The sequence below is a fragment of the Nesoenas mayeri genome, assembly GCF_963082525.1.
Source record: "Nesoenas mayeri genome assembly, chromosome: 8".
NCBI classification, from domain to species: domain Eukaryota; kingdom Metazoa; phylum Chordata; class Aves; order Columbiformes; family Columbidae; genus Nesoenas; species Nesoenas mayeri.
In genome coordinates, this window is record NC_137554.1 from 22,602,712 (window position 1) to 22,621,422 (window position 18,711).

Sequence of the window (18,711 nt, forward strand, 5' to 3'; positions counted from 1 at the left end):
GTTATCTGCTGTCAGCCCCGTGTGCTGCCGTTTCCAGACCTCTAAGACTTCTGCCTTATGCAGCTTAGCTCGTGGTGGCCCAGTTCACTTGCCTAACAAACAGCATCACACCTGATTTACACCAGGCACAAGGTAAGAAGTGACTTACCCACCAAGCTCAGAAATGCTGCTCCCCCAATCAACATTGCTTGAAGAAACACATCTTACACATTGGCACAGGAGTCATTAACGTTCCTCTTGAAACGAGGCCTCTTCTGGAGCTTTGGACATCCCCAGGAGAGAGGGTTATCTGTTTTTCAGAAGTATGCCAAGGTCTAGCAGATAAGGTGCCTGACTGAAGAAGGCATGAAGAAGGGCAAATGCTGTCAAGCCAATATTCCTCTGGGGCCTGGAAGGCAAAGGGGTTAAGACCTGATAAGGAATCTCTCCTCTTGGAGAGCATCAGCAGATTAAATCTGACCTACAAGCAGAAGGTGCTCCTGTCTAATTGCTTGCACAGAGAAAAATTGGTCCCCAGGTGGTCCCTTCTCCACTGATTTTGTGTTAACTTTCAGCCTTTCTTATGTTCTTGTAGATGGAGCAAAAAGTCAGCAAACTTTAAACTTAGAAGCATTATTTATGGGGAAATCCCATGAAAAGCTAAGCAGGGGATTCAGCTATGGGAAAATTGCATGATTTAATAAGAAAAAGCTTTTTTAAAAAAATAAATAAAAGCAAAGGAATATGAGGCATGGGAACACAGAAGCAGTTCATAATGAAAAAACAAGGGAAGTATTAATAACATATTTTTAACAGTGAGGCCAACAAGCCAGTGGGACAGCTGGCCAAGGGATGGGGTAAATCCCATATAATTTGGCACCTTTACATCGGGTCTGGATGCCTTTCTGAAGGACATGCAGCACCTTAGCCGTGGGCTACAAGGCTAAACAGAAGAGCCTTGAAGATTATTTCTGAGTGAGGGATGGAGCATCCTGCTGGCCTTGGCATTGACTCATTTGTTTACAGTTGGTGTTGGTGACTCTTCGAAATGCATGAGTTGGAAGCTCCATGTGCAACTAGCCCAGCCTTCCTCTGCATCCATTCCAGGGGATGCTTAGGCTGGCTCTGCTGAAAAGAATCACCTCTCTTGAATTAAGTAGTGCTTTTTCAGCTGCAGTCATCTCATTGTTTACAAGCAAAACTTCCATATGTTTTTTCTAATTTTTATTATTTTCCCATGGAAAGGAATACTTTGTAAAGAAAAAAATCTAAGCAAGCCCTTTTTTTTTTTTTTAAATAAGAACTTCCCCCCCCTGCTAAGCTTTGGTAGCTATTCTTCCTTTAATTTAAGCAAGGCTTATATCAGTCAAAGTTTTACTTGTGCTTACTTGAGTTCAGGTAAACAGGACTAATCCTGCTTAAAACTGAACTAAGAATATCTAGACAGTTTAATGAAATGGATTAAAATTTTACCTCATATTAAACATTAACAACCTTTCCTGTTCAGACAAGCCCTAGGAGGTTGGAGCAATGTTATTCATTTACCTTCAACATCGGTAGAATTTATTTGAAAATAAGCAAATTATGCACTTGTGCAGAAGACAGGTCTATTAGACCTGCTTGTGCTCAGGGGAGATTTGTCTCCCTCCTTTGAATAAAAAGGGGGTTTCTTTTCTCTTTTAGATTTTACTTTACCTTTTAGTTTTTATTTTTATTTCTGAACTCCTTATTAAACCAGCACATTTCCTCCTGTTTCATTCATGATGTTTCTTCAGGGGAAAGATCAGCTCAGCACAGATTAAATGCTCCTTTATTTAATTTATATCTCAGGCTGACCTCAGCTAGCAGGACCTCACACTACACACCTGGAAACAGAGATGTTAAAGTGCGGTGGGAAAGCCAAGTTTTTCACATCACTCCCTGTACAAACTAAGTGATGGCTTTTTTTCACTTTATTCATTTTTCAGGTGAGAAAGAGAAGTCATATTATTTCAAGTTTTGGTATGATTTTAATCACTTCAAAACCTTCAGAAGCAGGCTGAATTCCCCTCAATTCCCATTTCTCCCATCTGTAGATGTGTGTGTACACATATTTTTGTGTTTTGGTGGTTCTGTTTCTCAACTTTCTGCTGATATGTGGAAACACTAAAAGGTGTTTTTCTTAAATAACAGCCCATTGTTCCTGCTGGTTACGAACCCTTAGCATAAAGCGAGATCAAACCCTGTGGAGTTCATGCCTTTAAACCCCGCAGATGCCGAAGCCTTTGCCACCAGCAGTGAATTAGCTGGCAGCCTCACGCTTCACGTGTCTTGAAACATAGCACTGAGAGTCACCTGATGAGAGATGAAAAAAAAAAAAAAAGAAAGCCAAGACGGTTATTTTCTGGGTTAAAGACAAAAATTAAATGCTACGCGAGGCTGAGCCACTATATATTTAAAGCAGCATTGCCTGCGAGCGACTGCTGTGGTGGCAGTCGGCGGCTCTCAAACTTGCAGAACAAGACTTTCTAAGGAAACCAGGAGATTTTCCCGGTGACTTCACTCCCTTCTAGCTACAGATAGGACGGGGCGGGGGTTCTTCACAACCAGTCTGATCACTACAACCCAAAAACACACATAGGTGTAGTCTGTGCCCTGAGGAAATTGTAACTCAAGACAAGCTAACGCAGGCGCTCCCGTGCTGGCTGGTGCCAGTGGCGGTGGCGCGCAAAGGTGATAATTGAAAGTTGTTGTTGTGTGGTTTCCCCCCACACACACTGAGTCAACAGGAGGTTGTTTTCTACCTCCTGCTTGCTTTGGTGAAGGCGACAGCTTCTGTTCAACATTTATGTAGCTTGGTAAGTCAAGCAAGTTGGTCATCAGGGTTGTGTCAACCATCACGCAGCACCCAGGGAACAAGGGTAGGAGAGTCTGGAGGAGACGGGCTGTAGCTCCTGTCTCTGGGCTCATCTACGGACCGTATTTATAGAAGCCAGGAGGCAAGCGATTCACTTCATTCATAAAATCAGAACTTCTGATCTGGTCTCCAGAGGTAAAGATAAACACACAGGAGGAATCACTTGCCTTTTCGGAGGAGAGCAGTGTATGAAGGCAGAGGGTGTGTCAAGAGAAATGGGAGATGGGGTAGAGAAATGCAGCCGATGTGGAGTGCTCTCTCCAGGGACAGCTGTGCTACACCCCAGCCATGGACCTGGGCTTGAGATCCACCCTCCGGTACTGCAGGACCTCAACCCAAGATGTGCTCTTGTTCCACAGCTGGCTGCTGGTTTTATCTGTACGAACAACTGGATAAAAACTTCAGACACTCAAAACAAGGCAGACTCGGAGCATGAGAAAAACAAGTCTCTGCTTGCACGACGATTCTCCTCCCTCCCCCTCCCTTGATTGAGAACTTCATATTTGAAAATCATTGAGCAGAAGTACAACAAGCATTCTTGCTGAGTGAAGCTGTTTAGGTACACCGAAACACGGCTGAACCTGGGGCTTGCGTAAACCTTTCTTACCCTGGAACAAAAGACCTGCTCCCATCACAGTCAGGTGGATGCATGAATCCCTGCCTGTGAAAACACGCTGAACCAGTCTCTGTGCAAAAAAAAGACAGGTTTGACCAGAATGGGCCCTTGTGCAGAAAGGATCTGCCAGCCAGGCCCGAGCATTAAAAGCAGATGGTTGTGCTGGGCGCTCCGCAATCTTCGATTAGCATCAGCATGAGCAGAGCCTGGATTTTGCAGCACTAAAGGCCACAACCAGCAGCCAGCCTGGGGCTCCAGCAACGCGGCATGTTTGCATGAACACATTGGAGTTTGTTCGTCCATCTCACTCATCCGGGACAGCTGCAGCATGCGGAGCAGCATGCAAACCATCAGCCCCGATGTCTCCTGGCTGTTCAGCATCCCTGCTGATGTGTGTTTGCATGAAGGACCAAACATCAGAGTGGTGCAAGGTGCAAGCTCCTGCTGCACATGCAGACACTGCTCAGGAACCACCCGCAAAAGCAGTTGCCTTGGGATCCTAGCGCTCACAAGGGTTTGTTGTTTGTTTGGGGTTTTTTTTCCATTTCACCCATTTCTCTTTCACTTCCTTCCTGCCCCACAGGAAGCGATGGCAATAGATACACGCTGCCACCGTCCTCACAGCTTGAGGTACCTACACCCCTGCTCCCTTGGTTTTCACTTCTCTGTGGGGTTTCATTGAAACGCCCATTTAATATCGGTGCTCATTCTTCCTGTAGCACCTAAACATTCACACCTTCTCCAACACATGCCTCCAGCAGTTGTCACTCCCCTTTCCTTATTTCCCAAGCAATCAGCAGGGGTGAGCCCCAGCAAAGCTGCACCCCCCAAAACAGGCTGCTGTGCCAAGCTGCCCTAACCCACTCCAGCCTGAGAGCACGCATGGGATGGGATGGGACAGGACAGCATCAGGGAGGTGGACGGGAAGTGGAGGAGGAAACGACCGTCGCTCAGGCCAGAAATAGGACTTGGCACTGCTGATGCTCAGCCCCGTGCTATAACATTCAGCCTGTTACCTCCCACCGATTTATCCGTGGCCTTTTCTCCCTCTCCCCCACCTGACCCAGACATCCTGAGCAAGGTCCCACGACTCGCTGGCCCTGCAGCCACTGGCTCTGCCCTGGCTCTTATCGCCTCCTGTGCTGTTTCCCCTCTGACGCTCCTCCAAGCCCTCCTCTTTCACCCAGACATCTGTATTCCTGTTTTCTTCCAAGCAGCTGGGGGTTAAGATGCAAAGCAAACACTTTTCTTAGCATATTTTGGAGATAAACTGGGGATTACGAGTCTGTCCTCACAGCCATTGCCCTGAAGTTAAAGTCTCACCTCTAGAACACACTCAACCCTCAAACACTTTCAAATCACTCACTTTGCATTTAGGACAGGTGCGAGTTTACAAAGTTTTTCCATGCATAATAAAATATTACTACTAATTAGGATAATAATAGCAAGTGCTAGCTGAGTTCTGCTTACTTAATTTCCACCTGCTGCTTATTTACAGTTTGATGTGGTATTCGCTTCCTGTCATGCATTCTTGCAAATTATTTCTGTGCCTCGTTATCTTGCCGATGCGGTTCACCCAAGGAGTGGCCGAAAAGCAGCTCTGTCCCTGTGTCACTGCTGAAAAGTTCATTTTCTTCTGTGGGAGGAGGAAAAAAACATATTAAGGCTGCCTTGTAACTGTATACTGTGCACATGCGCATATCTGAGCACATGTTGCGGACTTGCTTTTTTCTTCTTTTCCCCTTCCACCCACATCTTTGCAACCCAGAGAGCTGCAAGTTTTTTGTTCATCTGCAAAGGGTCTGTTTTTCATGGAAAAGGTGTTGTTTCCGAGCATAGTTGTGAGCCTTCCTAGGCAGGGGCTGTCCAGCACACCAAGCATCTGGGCTGTGGCTCTTCAAGATTCTATTTTATTTCAATAATATTTCTTTAAAGCTTATAATATTGCTAAAGAAAAAGGGAGGCCCCCAATAAAAACAGATTTGCTCAAAGAGCGGACATAGCCAAGAGCAGTTTAATGCAAACCCATGAGTACCCCCATCACACCCTCCCCAACCAAAAGCTGGTGGGACCTTCTCAGATGCCCATCAAAAGTGGCATTGAGTCCGTTTTATCTAGATGCCCTTGTGCATCATCAAATCCCAAAAGGTCACCCCCAATCTTCCTGCCGGGCAAGGGCCCTATTTCTCTCGCAGGGGAAGGTCAACCCAAAGGCAGAATACAACTCACACCGGGATATTTAGTTGTGTTATGAGCTTTTATTTAAAAAGCACATCTATACAGCAATAATTTCGCAGATACAAACTTCAATTTTGTATTCTACAAAAGTCTTTGAATATTCTTCTCTTTACAAAATGGAACATTACAAAAATACAGACAATTTAATATGTTTTTTTTTATACAAATGTCTCTAATTGTAGTTATTTTCATTAAAATATTACTACCACAGAACTACAATATTTTAGTTGACTATAAAAAATTAATTCAATGCTTTTTTAAGCAGCAAAATGTAAATAACACAGGTCAGGACACAGTTTATAGTCATAGTGGGTATATCTAAAATTGTTTCAGAAATAATATTTTACATAGTTAATTTTTAAGGTTTTATACATTATTTATATAATATTTATATATATAAAAAAAATCATAGCTTGCTATAGTTGAAATGATAGGACGGATTCTGTAAGAAGGATGTGCAAATGGCCGTTCTGCATGCTTTGCGGGATCCCTTTGCAAACGTGCTCTGTGAAAGGGCTGAAAACCAAGAACCTGTGGTTTCCAGGCAAAAAAAAAAAATAAATCACACTTGATGCAGGCACAAATGATTTACCACCAGTGTCACCGAGCAGAGCACAGGACCTGGTACCTGCTGTGGTGTGCACTGCAGTGCCCAAGGGAGGAGAAGGAGGAGGAGGAGGAGGAGGGAGGAGAGGATGCACAAGCCAACTGACACCCAGGCTGGGACGTGCCGCCCAGCAGCCCGTCCCGAAACTGCAGAATAAAAAAAATTATCCCCAGGACACAGCCCCAGGGTTGTAGTGCGAACGCGTCTTCAGCAGAGCCGCTGCTACCGACTCGTGAACCGCCAGCTCCCGTGGGCACGCAGGAAAGCTGCTGTGATTTTTTTTTTTGGAGGGGGGCAGGGTGGATGGCTGGGAAGCGGAGGATGCTCTTTGCATGAAGGGCCATTTGTAGGGGGGGCTCAGGCAGGACGAACCCTCGCTGGGGAGTGAGCGGAGAGGAAGAAATGTGGCTTCTCTGTGCAGAGGATGGAGTTATTCAGCCTCACTGCGCGTCTCAGGACTGCTCGTTAAAGGCATGTAGTGTGAACCGAGACCCTTCAGAGATCTTTGACCTGGCAAGCTTCTTCTAAACTAAGTCACAGTATGGAATAGAGGAGGCAAAAATAAACTAGTATGAAAAAAGAGAAAAAAGGCAACTCTTACAATCCAACCCCAGATCTTGACTCAGTGCTGTTTCTCATATATAGTGCTATACAATTTAGTCGTGAGTTGTTGTTGTTTGTTTGTTTGTTTTTTTCTTTTTTTTCTTGCAGGCATTGGAAATCTTCATAGTAAAAAACCCTAAGATGGCCAGCTTTCCGAAAATCTCTTAGTGTTCATTAGGCTATGAACAATTTGGCGTTCACTACAACATGAACACTCAAACCAATTGCACATCCAGAACTCCGGCACCTCTCTTTGTTTGTTCGGCTTTTGTGTTTTTCTTTCTCGTTGTCGCTTTTGACTTGGTTGACCACTACCCTTTTATCCAAATGTTGTAAGTTGAAAAGACCACAGAGTAAGACTTTACTGGTCGGGCAAGAAAGTCTCTCCCTACATTCTACTGTCTGATGAGATTTGAGAGCAGCAGGTAGTTGCTGTCAGCAGTCATTTTTTTGAAAAAAAAAAATAAAATAAAATAAAATACAACACCCATCCGATTTTTCAAAGGTCTACACCATGTTGTGATGGTTATTCCGCTCAATGATGTCCACAGGTGAAAGGATCTCCTTCCGGATGGGTGGTGGAGGCAGGCAAGCCTTTGTCTTGGGCTTGAAGAGATCAGAGACGTAAAACACCTGTAGGAATAAGCGCAAAAGGCAAACTTAGTCACTCTGGGTGATGCTTTGTTCAAAAATTTGGTTTACAGAATATATAAATATCATTAAACTTCGAAAATAGCACTTTTTGTGCTACTGAATGCCTGCCATAACACTGGTAGCTGTGAAATCCCAAGCACCTGCTACCACCTTTCTGTACAATATGGAAAAAGGCTCAGACCTCACAAAACACGGCATAAAAACAATTCCATTTCTTACTGCGTAATCACCGAGTGCCATAACAAAACTTCTGCTGAACAGGTTGAAAAGCCAGGAAACAGATACACGGCCCACACTCCAATAAAATAACAAAGGTCTCCACAGGGCTGACCTGACTCATGGTGAGTGGTTTTAGGGATGGAGTTGGTATGAAACAATTAATTCGGCCAGACATCAGGTAGGCAATTAAAAGGTTTCAAATCAAAGCTGTGTGAAAAGTTATCAGCAATGAGTCAACGGTGAGTGATGCTCTCCTTATGCCCCACCAAGGCACTGGTACAGAGCCAGGGTCTGGTCCTAAAGCCAAAGCCTAAGGAGAGGAGGAGCTATTCCTGACTACTTCTTCCTAAATATCCTGTGATGTAACCCCTCTCCCGGATGTGAAAAAGCCAGCACTTGGCAATTTCAGGAGGTAGCAACACAATAAGAAACAAAGTACTGGAAGGAAACTTCTACATCCTCCCTTGGCAGCCACGGCACAAAGCTTATCAGCCCTCCAGGACCGTGGCACTTTCTCCCTTGCCAAACCTCAGCCCCATGCCAGAAGGGAAAAAGAGTCAGAGAGCACAGATCCTCTGGATGGGACAAAAAATGGTGAGGATTCTTCGTTTTCTTAGTTGGCACCAAAGCCCCAAGGTTTGGTCCTGCTGCCAACTGCCTCTGACAGCCCAAATTTCCCGTCTCATCTCAGACATCCTTGAACACCGATAATTCGGGCCAAGATGTGGGTTTGCTGAGCTGAAGCCAGGGAGGAGCAGCACATGGTTGTAGGAATTAGCAGCATGTTTGAGTTTTCTCCCGCAGTACTCAGATGCAACATTTAAGCAGCAAAATAAATCAGGAAAGAAAAAAAAAGTCCCAGGTGCTCAAAGGAATAATATTAGTTTAGCACATCCAGGCTGGGTAACAAAGAGAGGGAGCACAGATTTTCCCCTCTGCAGCTCCACATTTTCTAGCTACCCAAAGCCCTATGCAGCAAGTCAAGTCATCCTTGGAAACAACTTTTGCAGGTTACTATCAGCATGAGCAGATAAGGAACTGAGCTGAACAGTGAAGCTGCTGTAAGTGGCAATTTATTCCTACAATTATAACCAGGGATGCAGGAAGCTGAGCTGTTGTTGCTTGGCTTTTATTGCTAGGTGGAAAAGCAGGGAAGGAGCTGACATACAAACCAGTTCCTTTTTGCGTGTACATGTTGGTGTTTGGCCGGCTAGTTGTATAACAGAGCTAAAGTTGTTTACAGGGCATCCAAGGGGCAGCATTTGCACCTTTGGTTAAATAACAGGATCCAGCTGGACCTACTGAGGATCACAAGCTGGAGCCTGGCCTCTTGCTGCAGCATCACAGCGTAAAAGCACATTGAACTGCTCTGGCAATGGTTTTCTTTTGGGTCGTTAATAACTGTAAAACCCCTGTTTGGCCAGCTCGGCACATTTCTGATGCCATCTTGCTCACTTGCCCACCTTGGAGAGCTGGATTCAATCAAAAAGATGTCCAATTTCTGCACCCAGATAGCCATGGCAAATCAATTTATGGTAGGAGATTGCAGAGTGCAAGAAGCATATGGGGATTACACCGAGCCTGGTCCTTATTTTGTACAGGAATGAGTTATGGTGGACTGTCATCCTGAGTATTTTAGCTTTTATTGTGCTGCTCACTGCTTTTCAGGGTTTAATTCAGAGACTGGGTAAGAGGTCTCATTTCTCTTTAAACTGTATTTCACTTTAACATGGCTGGAGGTTATATAAACACTTATAGGAATCATGAAACATGATCTTTGGGGGTTAAAACAGTGTGTTAAATCCTCCTAATGCTTGAACTGTTTAACACAAAAAAGGACTAATAAACGTGCAAAGTTTTTCACTTGGATTAGCTCCATTTCCTGTAGAAGGTGCTCTCCACCCATAAAGAAAACTTGATGGCAGAAGGCTGAGTGCGTATTTTACAAAGGAAGCCAATATCTTATACTGCTACTTAACAATTCCCATTCCTTTTCATTATATTGAAAAAATCCTTAATTACGTACAGAGAGCTTCAAACAACTCATCTGAGCTAACCAGAGCAACAGAAGGAGGATATCCCTGGGACGCCTCCCCTTTTCTCCCTCCATCAGATGAGATATAAACTACACAACACATAGCAGGCTGCCTACAACGCACATAAAAACTATTTGCATTTAAGAACTTCTCGTCGTATTTCACCCTGGATCCAAGTCTGAATGTTTCATCAGTGGCAAGCGCTTGACACAAATGCCTTCTGCTTGTTATTTCAGGCACTGAAGGACAAACATGTCTGCTGCAGCACAACCTGAACATAAGCTCTGGCAGCCCTTGGAGATGAAACCCACAATTGGTTTCTACTGAAAAATCACAGCCTGAAAACTATGGTATTTTAACAGCTCCTGACTATCATCAGAACAGACTTTTGAAGGCTTTGCTGGGGGAAAGAGTTTCTGGAATCACCCAGAGTGGGTTGGAGGTGATGAGTCTCCAGGTCCCTCCCTCTTCTTCAGGGCATCCCATGCGTGAGAGCTGGTACCAGACCTGGGCAAGGACCCCCAGGATATACTAGTAATTGCTCTGATATACCAGTAATTTTAGCAAAAAGCTGCTAAACACCACATTTAATGCAAACTCCAGGGAGTCTCAAGGCGACTCTTCCCCTGTCCCTTGTTGCCACTTCCCAAAAGGGAGGAAAATCTGCCGGGCTCCTCCAAGGCAATGGTTCACACCAGCAAAGCCAGGTTTAGAAGAACAAGCACATATTGTCGGCTCCTCACAAGCTGATGGAACAGGACAAAGGTTGGGTTTAAAGCCTGTCCAAATCCTAAGCTGCCACCTGAGATGTCCCCAGCCACCAAGCCATGCCTGTAAAGGCTGCAGAGACAACAGCTCCCTCCACCAACCAGCTGGGCAGAGCAGCGCAGGCTGCCCCGGGCTGGCAGGCAAACCCGTGCCTGCCTGTAAAACTCCAGGCAGCTGCTTCCCGTGTCAGTTCTGCCTCGACACAGGAAAATCAGCCCAGCACCACCACAGCCTCCCCTTCCCAGCACAGCTTCCAGCTGCCAGAGGGACAGGACGGGAGAGGATGGCCAGCCCTGCCACTCATCCCGGTCAGGATGCATCCGGACACCCGTTCCGTGCATCCGGAGAGCTATTGTCTTTCTGAAACCACCACTGGGATCCATGGACAGATCACTTGCTCCCTATTCCCCCTATATATTGCTGTTATCCTACTTCCCAAGCAGAAAGGCACAGGGAGAATTAAATACTCCCTTGTAAAACTGCCTGGTGATGTGCATTTGGTGTCTTGACAAACTCACACGATACAAATTCAGGCACCTGGATTGAGACAATCTGCTTCATTGCTCCCCACATTGCCCAGAGCCTCTGTTCCACAGGGCTGCCAGCACAGGGCTATGGCTGACTGCTGGGATAGGGAAATATTTCCAGGATTTGGAGAAACACCCTGAAAATATTGGTGTGAAGGACACAGAACCTGTGATGCTGTTGCTGTGAGCAGTCATTACAGCAGCATATCTGTGCGTACACACACTTCTCTGGTTTTCCCTTTGAATTGCTGGTCCCTCCTGGGACATTGGCATCAGGCAACGGCAAAACCCAAAAGCTACTGCTCAGAGTTAATAATACTTCATTAAAACTTCCCAACAATGCCATTTTTGTCTTAGCTTTGGAATATTATCAATGAGTGGAAAGAACATAAATAAGCTATTTTCTCTCCTTGCAAAATATATAACATTAGCAAACTTAATTCCTTGCCTCCAGGGCTGCTTTACTTTTAGATCAGTCAAAAAAAAAAAAATCTCCACAACACCACAAAAGTGGTAAGCTGTTAAACCCCTGCTTTCAGTCTATACAGACACAAGAACGACCATAACCCCCAGCCCCTTTGCTTCTCTGTGAGGCAGCCACCCGACCCTGTGTCCCCAGCCTGCCCACTTTAAACATTTACATGTGTCACTTCGAGTTAGGGGGCTGCGCAATCAGGTCACTCTTTGGAAAGTAAATTGCATGAGAACAAGCCAGGCAGCCACGGACAAGCGTGCACGGCTTTTGTTTGCTTTTTTCTCATGGGAGCTTTGGCTACGTTAAAAACCCACCACCCAGCAAAGGCATCTTCCTGCCTCCCCTCACTGTGGAGACACCAGCTCTCGCTCCCAGGGAACAGCTTTGGACTGGATTGTGCATTTTTTGCCAAATTAACAGTTTGTTTGGCGGGGGACTAGAGGAATTGCTTCACTCCTCCAGCACAGCAGCAGCATTTGCTTATGGGGAGGGGATATCACTGGAGGGTGCACCCTCCTTTGCTGGGTGCCCATCAGAGAACCCACTATCAGGCTGCAACTGGCAGGTTCCACCTGCAAATGAGTTTTACGCGTTCTTTAACATGGGGTGACACCAGACCAAGCCCCCGGAGCACACTATTACGCAAGGACCCCCACCAGCATCCCACTGCTGTTCCTTGCGCACTTTGGGGTACTCACCACACAATAAGCCACCAGAGCTCCCTGTGCAAAGCCTGCCAGCACGTCGGTGGGGTGATGCTTGTGGTCCGACACGCGGGACAGGCCGGTGTAAAATGCCATCATGATGAGGGTGAACTGGAGGAGGGGACGGAGCAGACGGGCTCCTTTCCACGTGAATCTGGCCTGCAGATAGAACTGTGGAGAGGAGAGGAAAACAAAAAGGTTGCGTTAATTTGAGGGCAGCAAAGGGGAGGCTGTGCCCCAAATGTGCATGCACAGCAGCAACAACGCTGTGGGGCTGGCTGTTGGGCACCTGCACCCCTGTGGCTCAAGGAGGGGGGAGCTGTCAAAGAAGAAGAATGCTCCTTGAAAACATGTGGCCTCCATCATGCAGAGGAGAGTGGAGCTGGAGGGATTTTAACCCATGGAGGGGATGTGGGCAGAGGTGGATGGGTACAGCCCTTCCTCAGTGAGCCAGGGACTTGGGACCCCTTGCATCGTGGCTCACACCACAGCCCCACTTCAGCCTTCACACAACATCCCATCATGCCACATAAAGAAATTCCTCCTCATCACTATTTAGCACGTAACAGAAGCAAGGTCCCAAACTGGCCATACGCAGGACCCACAGCATTTCTCAGAGGCAAAACAAGCATCACTGCAGCATGCCACACCTCCAGAGCCAGCCCCAAGGATTGCTCGACCCAAAAATGAAGCTGACATGACATCAAAGGGACATTGTGTCCGCCCTCATGACCATCTCGGGCCCATTTCCGTTTTGGCTGGTGGGCACGGCTGGTTCCTGTGGGAACCAGGAAGCTGGGCAGGAGGAGAAGGCAGGAAAATGGTGACTTGCTGCCCAGGGATGAGTGTGGGGAGGAAGGCTGTGGGAAGAAAGAGACACCACAGCAACCCTCGGGGGCTTGGGGAGTAGAGAGGCACTCAATGGCTCAAAAGGTGTAAAAGTGCCTGGAAAATTCTGCTTGGCTCCTGCAGCTGCCCACAGGCTCAGTCAGGTGTGTATTTTCTGCCTGTTCCTAAATGAAGCACCAGAAGTTAGACCCAGCATGCTTCGCGGGACTCTGCAACATCAGAGGGCTGGAAAGGAGTTTAATACCCATTTACAATCCCTTTTACACACCCAGAACAGTTTACACTGCCTTGATGTAAAAGGGAACGAAGCTCTCGCTGGCTTTCCCGAAACCACAGATAGCTGAATGACACCATTTGTCTTTAAAAGCAGAATTAATTGGAAAGCTGATAAGGGGGAAGTTTCGTTTTGGCCAATTTAGTATGTTTGGCTGTTGCATAAACATCATATTTACCCCTTTTTGTAAAGAACACACACAGGGCTCTCTAGAGGAAATGAAACATCATGTCATTTGAATGGAGCAGATGCTCCAAATTATCCAAATTGTTAGCCAATTAACATGGAACAGAGCTGTACCAAACCAGCTCAGCACTGGCTAATGTGCATTATGGTTCTGGGAAATATATCTGCAAACCAGCCTGAGTCTGGGAACAGAGCCACGTCACCACGGTGCACACCTCACACCATGCAAACTGGTGCACAATGATGCTCCAGGATGAGTTACAGCTCTCTAGATCCTCACAGTAAATCCACACTGATGTAACCTAGTGAAAGGATCACTGGGCTGGTTCCCTAATTTGTGATAACAATTTCTATGCTCAGGAGAAAGAGGAGTCAACAGCCAACATATCAAATTTAGGAGGCATATTTTGCCCAGGAATATCTAAAAAACAAACCAAACAAAAACAAAACCGAAACAAACAAAAACCAAAAACCAAATACACCACCACTGATGAGGAGGTGCTTTCTCTCCAGGTTAAATGCAGCCACCCTGAGCTAGAACTCAGCACAACCCCATCCCGCACAGACTTTTGCAGTCATTTAACAGCAGGCACTTCATCCTGCAAGCAAATATCTATGTGGTTCATTAACAGGGAAGTGCATTTTTAGTTTGCAGTCCTTAGGCTGGCTGAATTCTCACTGCCATGGTACTCATGAACCCAGTGATCTGTCACTGAGAATAAACTGTGCAGGCAGGATACTCCTGGGATGTATTTAGGGAAGATGGTGACAGAGAGCTGGGGACTCTGACATCTTGAAATACAACTTCCCGGTGTAGAGACAATGTCCCTTGAAAAAAACAGCATTTGTGGACAGTAGCATTTTGGAAGCACAGAAAAGATAAAATGTGCTCCAACTGCTATGGTTTAGGCTCAGGATTATTTTCATGTTCAAGAATCTCAGCCCAGACCAGGTGACAGTGCAAGATTCAGGTTCCAGTATGCTATTGCAGAGCAAAATTAGCACCAAGTATTATATCTTACAAACTATTAGTCTTAGTTCTACCAGGAAGACTTGAAACCTAACATCTGACTTTAGTCATGAGGCTCTGTCACATCAAACCCCTTAAGAAATTTGCTGCTGGGTAATCTGACATTTGTCCCTTTTGCACAGCCTTGACATCCCCTCAGATCACTGCATCCCACAACCTTGGACTAAATCAGTCATCTATAGGTGAGAAAGTAAGGTACCAATCAATAATCAGGAATAAAAAGCTAACTTTGAATTTGAACACAGAATAAAGCAGATACTTCTGGGGCCGAAGAAATTAAAAACCACATGTGTTAATATACTGACTCGTTCCTTCCAGAGCACAGTGCTGAACTGTGTGCCTAATCTACACACTTTAGGTCTAGAAAAGGTGTGCAAAGGCAATGTGGCACTATACAGGGTGTGTGGGGTGCCACCCAAGTCCCCAGCACCCAACTTACACCCACACCTGCACACCTTGGAGAAGTAAAGCCCACCCGAATAGATGCGTCAGACAACACAGTATCAGTGTGAGGATCTCAACTGAGCTGCTTTTACTGCTGCATTAGAAATCTTGGGAAAATTCCTCTTTATTATCCTCTTTTTTTTTTTTTTTCTTTTCTGTATGAATGGAAACTAACAGCACTTTCCATATTCCACAGGTTTATTATAAGCATGAAGACTGCCAAAAACTGTGCTTAAACACCAGGGTGCTGAGGACCCCTAAGTACTTTTAGAGGAGAGCCTTAGGGTGCTCCAAACTTTGCTTCTGCCCTCAGTATGAAAGAAAAACTAGTTACAAAATAAGGTCAAAAAGCAAAAGGGGAGCTTGGGAGCTGAAAGGATCAGAATTTCCCTAAAGAGGGAATTAGTGCTGTTACTAAGAATGGGAAGTTCCAGGCAATTTATCCAAAAACCTGCTTTAGAAGGTTTTGTTTTTAAACCTGGGAGCGAATCTGAAGTGCTGCCTGCTAAGGACTGCCAGATTTGGATGGAAATGTGGGCTGGATGGAGCCCTTCCTGACAGGGGATGGAGGAGCAAGACCACAACCAGGGTTATTTCCACCACAGACCATCATGAGGCAGTTGAAGTCAGGAGGAACATCAAGAGAAGCAAGGGTGGATGGAATGAAATGGGATCACACAGAGCAGGAGTTATTTGGAGCTCCCACCATCCACTGTCTCCTGGCAGAGGCTGAGTTACCACAAAGCAGATGGTTTGAAGGACGTCATATCACTATTCTTTTGCCAGGGGACTTCCACAGTGCTGGTGGGAACAGCCTGCAGCCACATGCAACCCCTGAATAAACCCATCTAGGAGGAGCTGGCAGAGGACACGGGCGAAAAGCATCACCTCCAGCCTCCCGGGGCTTTCTGCCACCCAGAAACCTCATCCTGTTCACACTCTTCCCACCACAAAGCTGAATTCCATCACCCACGTCCCTTAGTCACAGCTAAGGCTTCATTCTGGGAAATGGCTGGTCTTGTTTCTGACTGCCTGACCTGAAGTCACCTCCATCTCCAGCCTCATCCACAAACAGAGCGGTACTCAAAGAAGTACGGGGCCAAAACCCCTCAAACTCACCCCAACTGCCTTGGCTAGGCAAAGCTAGCTGGAGGAAAGTGAACTGCAAAATTCGGCTTTTAGCACCAAGATGGCCAGGGGACAATGACAGGAGAAGGGGAAAGACCTCCCAGCACCAAATGGATGAGTTGTTTGCCTCTTCCTTGCCTTTGCTGGGTGTATAGCAACCTCCCACCCCAGCAGGAATATCCCTGTCAGTTCAGAAACGCAGTTCACACCTCTGATGTAATTCCAGTTTATCCTCTTACTTAGGTCATCTCTAAACTTGACTCCAAGTCCACAACCACCATGGAGTTTCCTTCACATGGGCACATCATCACACAGCAGCACCAGGGCACTGGGACTTTCTCCATCCTTCAGCAAGAAACCCAGAGAGAACCCTCACGCTCACCCTTATGCACAGAACCATCAACATTTCTAACTTTTCTTATAAGTGAGTAGAACACACTAAACCCCATTCTGACCTGCAGACTTCAACCTCATCCACAAATGCACATTAAATATGCAGACTGCCCTATTTTACTCCTGTTTTATTCAGGATCAGCCAACATTGCTGAGAGATAATTATTTCATTTTTCCACATCCTCTGTGCAGTTTCAGGCAACTTCATGCCATGAAGGGGAGTAGAAAACCCACATTGCTCTCTGCAAAGACTCCCCATGTCCAGCAAAACAAAACCGAAAGGTGTGGGTCAGGTCCCGAGGGCTACATGGAATAAGCTGTTACATGCCTCCTCTTTCCTCAGCTTGCTATAAATATGTATTACAGGCTCACTTAGCCAAGGAGTAACAAAGCAAGGAAAATTAAGACAAAGACGATTACCCAAGTGTAATTTCCCCTTTTCAATTTTTTTTATACAAAGGCCTAATGTTAATTGAGTATTCTTGGTGACAAGAAGGCTGCGAGAAACTTAGCCCTGAAGTCTCAATGTTTAGAACTAAATCACAGGATATTTTACTGTTTTGCAAGTGCCTTTCCCTGGGACTTTTCCCCCAGGGAAAAGCCCTCCAGGGCTTGACATCTACCCATGTTTTTTCTACTAGGAGCCCAGGGCCAAACTGCTTCTCCTTGATGAACAGTGCCAGGGCATTGCTGCTGCACTGGGTGATGGGAAAGTTGTGGTCACCCATCCCTGGAGACATCCCAGGCCAGGCTGGATGGGGCTCTGAGCAACCTGATTTGGGTGAAGATGTCCCTGCTCATGGCAGGGGTGGCACTGGGGGAGCTTTGAAGGTCCCTTCCAACCCAAACTATTCTCTGGTTCTATGATCCACTGGCCACCAAATGCCTGGGCAAATCCAGCCCCACGGTGCAGGCAAAGCCCTGTGGGATGTGTGGGAATTCAGGTATCTTTTAAAAAACATGGAATGAAGCTTTCTGGCATCTGTCTCCACCAGGAGAGGCAAACTTAAAAACATTATAATTCAGAACAGGCTCCAAGAGTAAAGCCAGGGAATGCCAGGAAAGACGGGAAGTGACTTATCCTTGAAATATGAAGTATTGTTCAATAGGGAATGCACTCAGGACGTGGCTGATCAGCAAAGCCTCTGCAGCCCCACAAACACCCCAAACTCTGCAAAGGCTCTCAGCAAAGTCCCAGTACCCAAAGTACTGGCAGCAACCTGCTGTGGCACAGCCCTCACTTCCCAGGAACTGGAGAACAACAGTTTTGTTTTGATTGAGATAAATCCCTGATTAAATCCATCAAACCCACCTCCTGCAGGTGCTGGCATAGTGAATGACACATTTCTAACCAGGCTTCCAAAAACTCACTGAATCGCTGAGCTTGGCAAGACAGCAGTTTATTTCACATTAAATAAAGCCCTCTGCATTATTATAATTTTTTGTTTGTTTGTTTTTAATATTTATGTATGTTAACAGCCTCTCCAACATGACAGATTTTCTGCCTCCCTTTTTCTATGAGAATTCTCATTCACACTCCGGCAGCGGCCAGGGAGCTGGAGTGATGGAGAGCAGAGTGCTGCTAGACCTGTTAGAATCACAGAATCATTTGGGTTGGAAAAGACCCTTAAGATCATCGTTTTCTCACCTCTGACATGTACCACATCACACTGTCTTGTCTCAGATTGCCTTTTTCTCCCTTTAATTTATGATTGAACACTTGGTGTAATTTTTCCCCTGACTTTAAGACACAAAGCAACTTGAACAGCTGGTCAAATGGAGCCTTCTACCCACCTTATCCCAGTTTTGAGACAAGGAATAAAATTAAATAAAATCAAATCACTCTTAAGGGGCTGGGTGTCAAAAACCCTTCATGGAGAGGGGTAAGTGGAGCAGCCTGTTGTCCCGGATCAGTCAGGGAGAAGGGCAGAGGCTGCTGATAGCCCAAGTGCTCCCATATGGGGATGGGGAAGGGCAGCAAAGAGAGATCAGAAGCATCTTTCTGCTCCAAAGTGTTACACAGGAACTAAACACCACTTTTGAAGCCTGCTGCAAGGTTAAAAACAAAATCAGGCAGCAAGCACT

The 18,711-nt window shown here is 46.0% G+C and overlaps 1 protein-coding gene across 1 annotated transcript in view; it reads right to left on the minus strand.

Annotated features, from left to right (window-relative positions):
- Positions 1-6,730: 6,730 nt before the first annotated feature.
- PLPP3 (phospholipid phosphatase 3) overlaps positions 6,731-18,711 on the minus strand; it is a gene marked incomplete at its 5' end in the record, with an annotated part of 43,233 nt that continues 31,252 nt past the window's right edge. The window contains 2 exons of the mRNA XM_080349226.1: positions 6,731-7,572; positions 12,317-12,493. Coding sequence (XP_080205352.1) covers positions 7,447-7,572; positions 12,317-12,493 — 303 coding nt within the window. The 3' untranslated portion in view covers positions 6,731-7,446. The remainder of the gene's footprint in view (positions 7,573-12,316; positions 12,494-18,711) is intronic.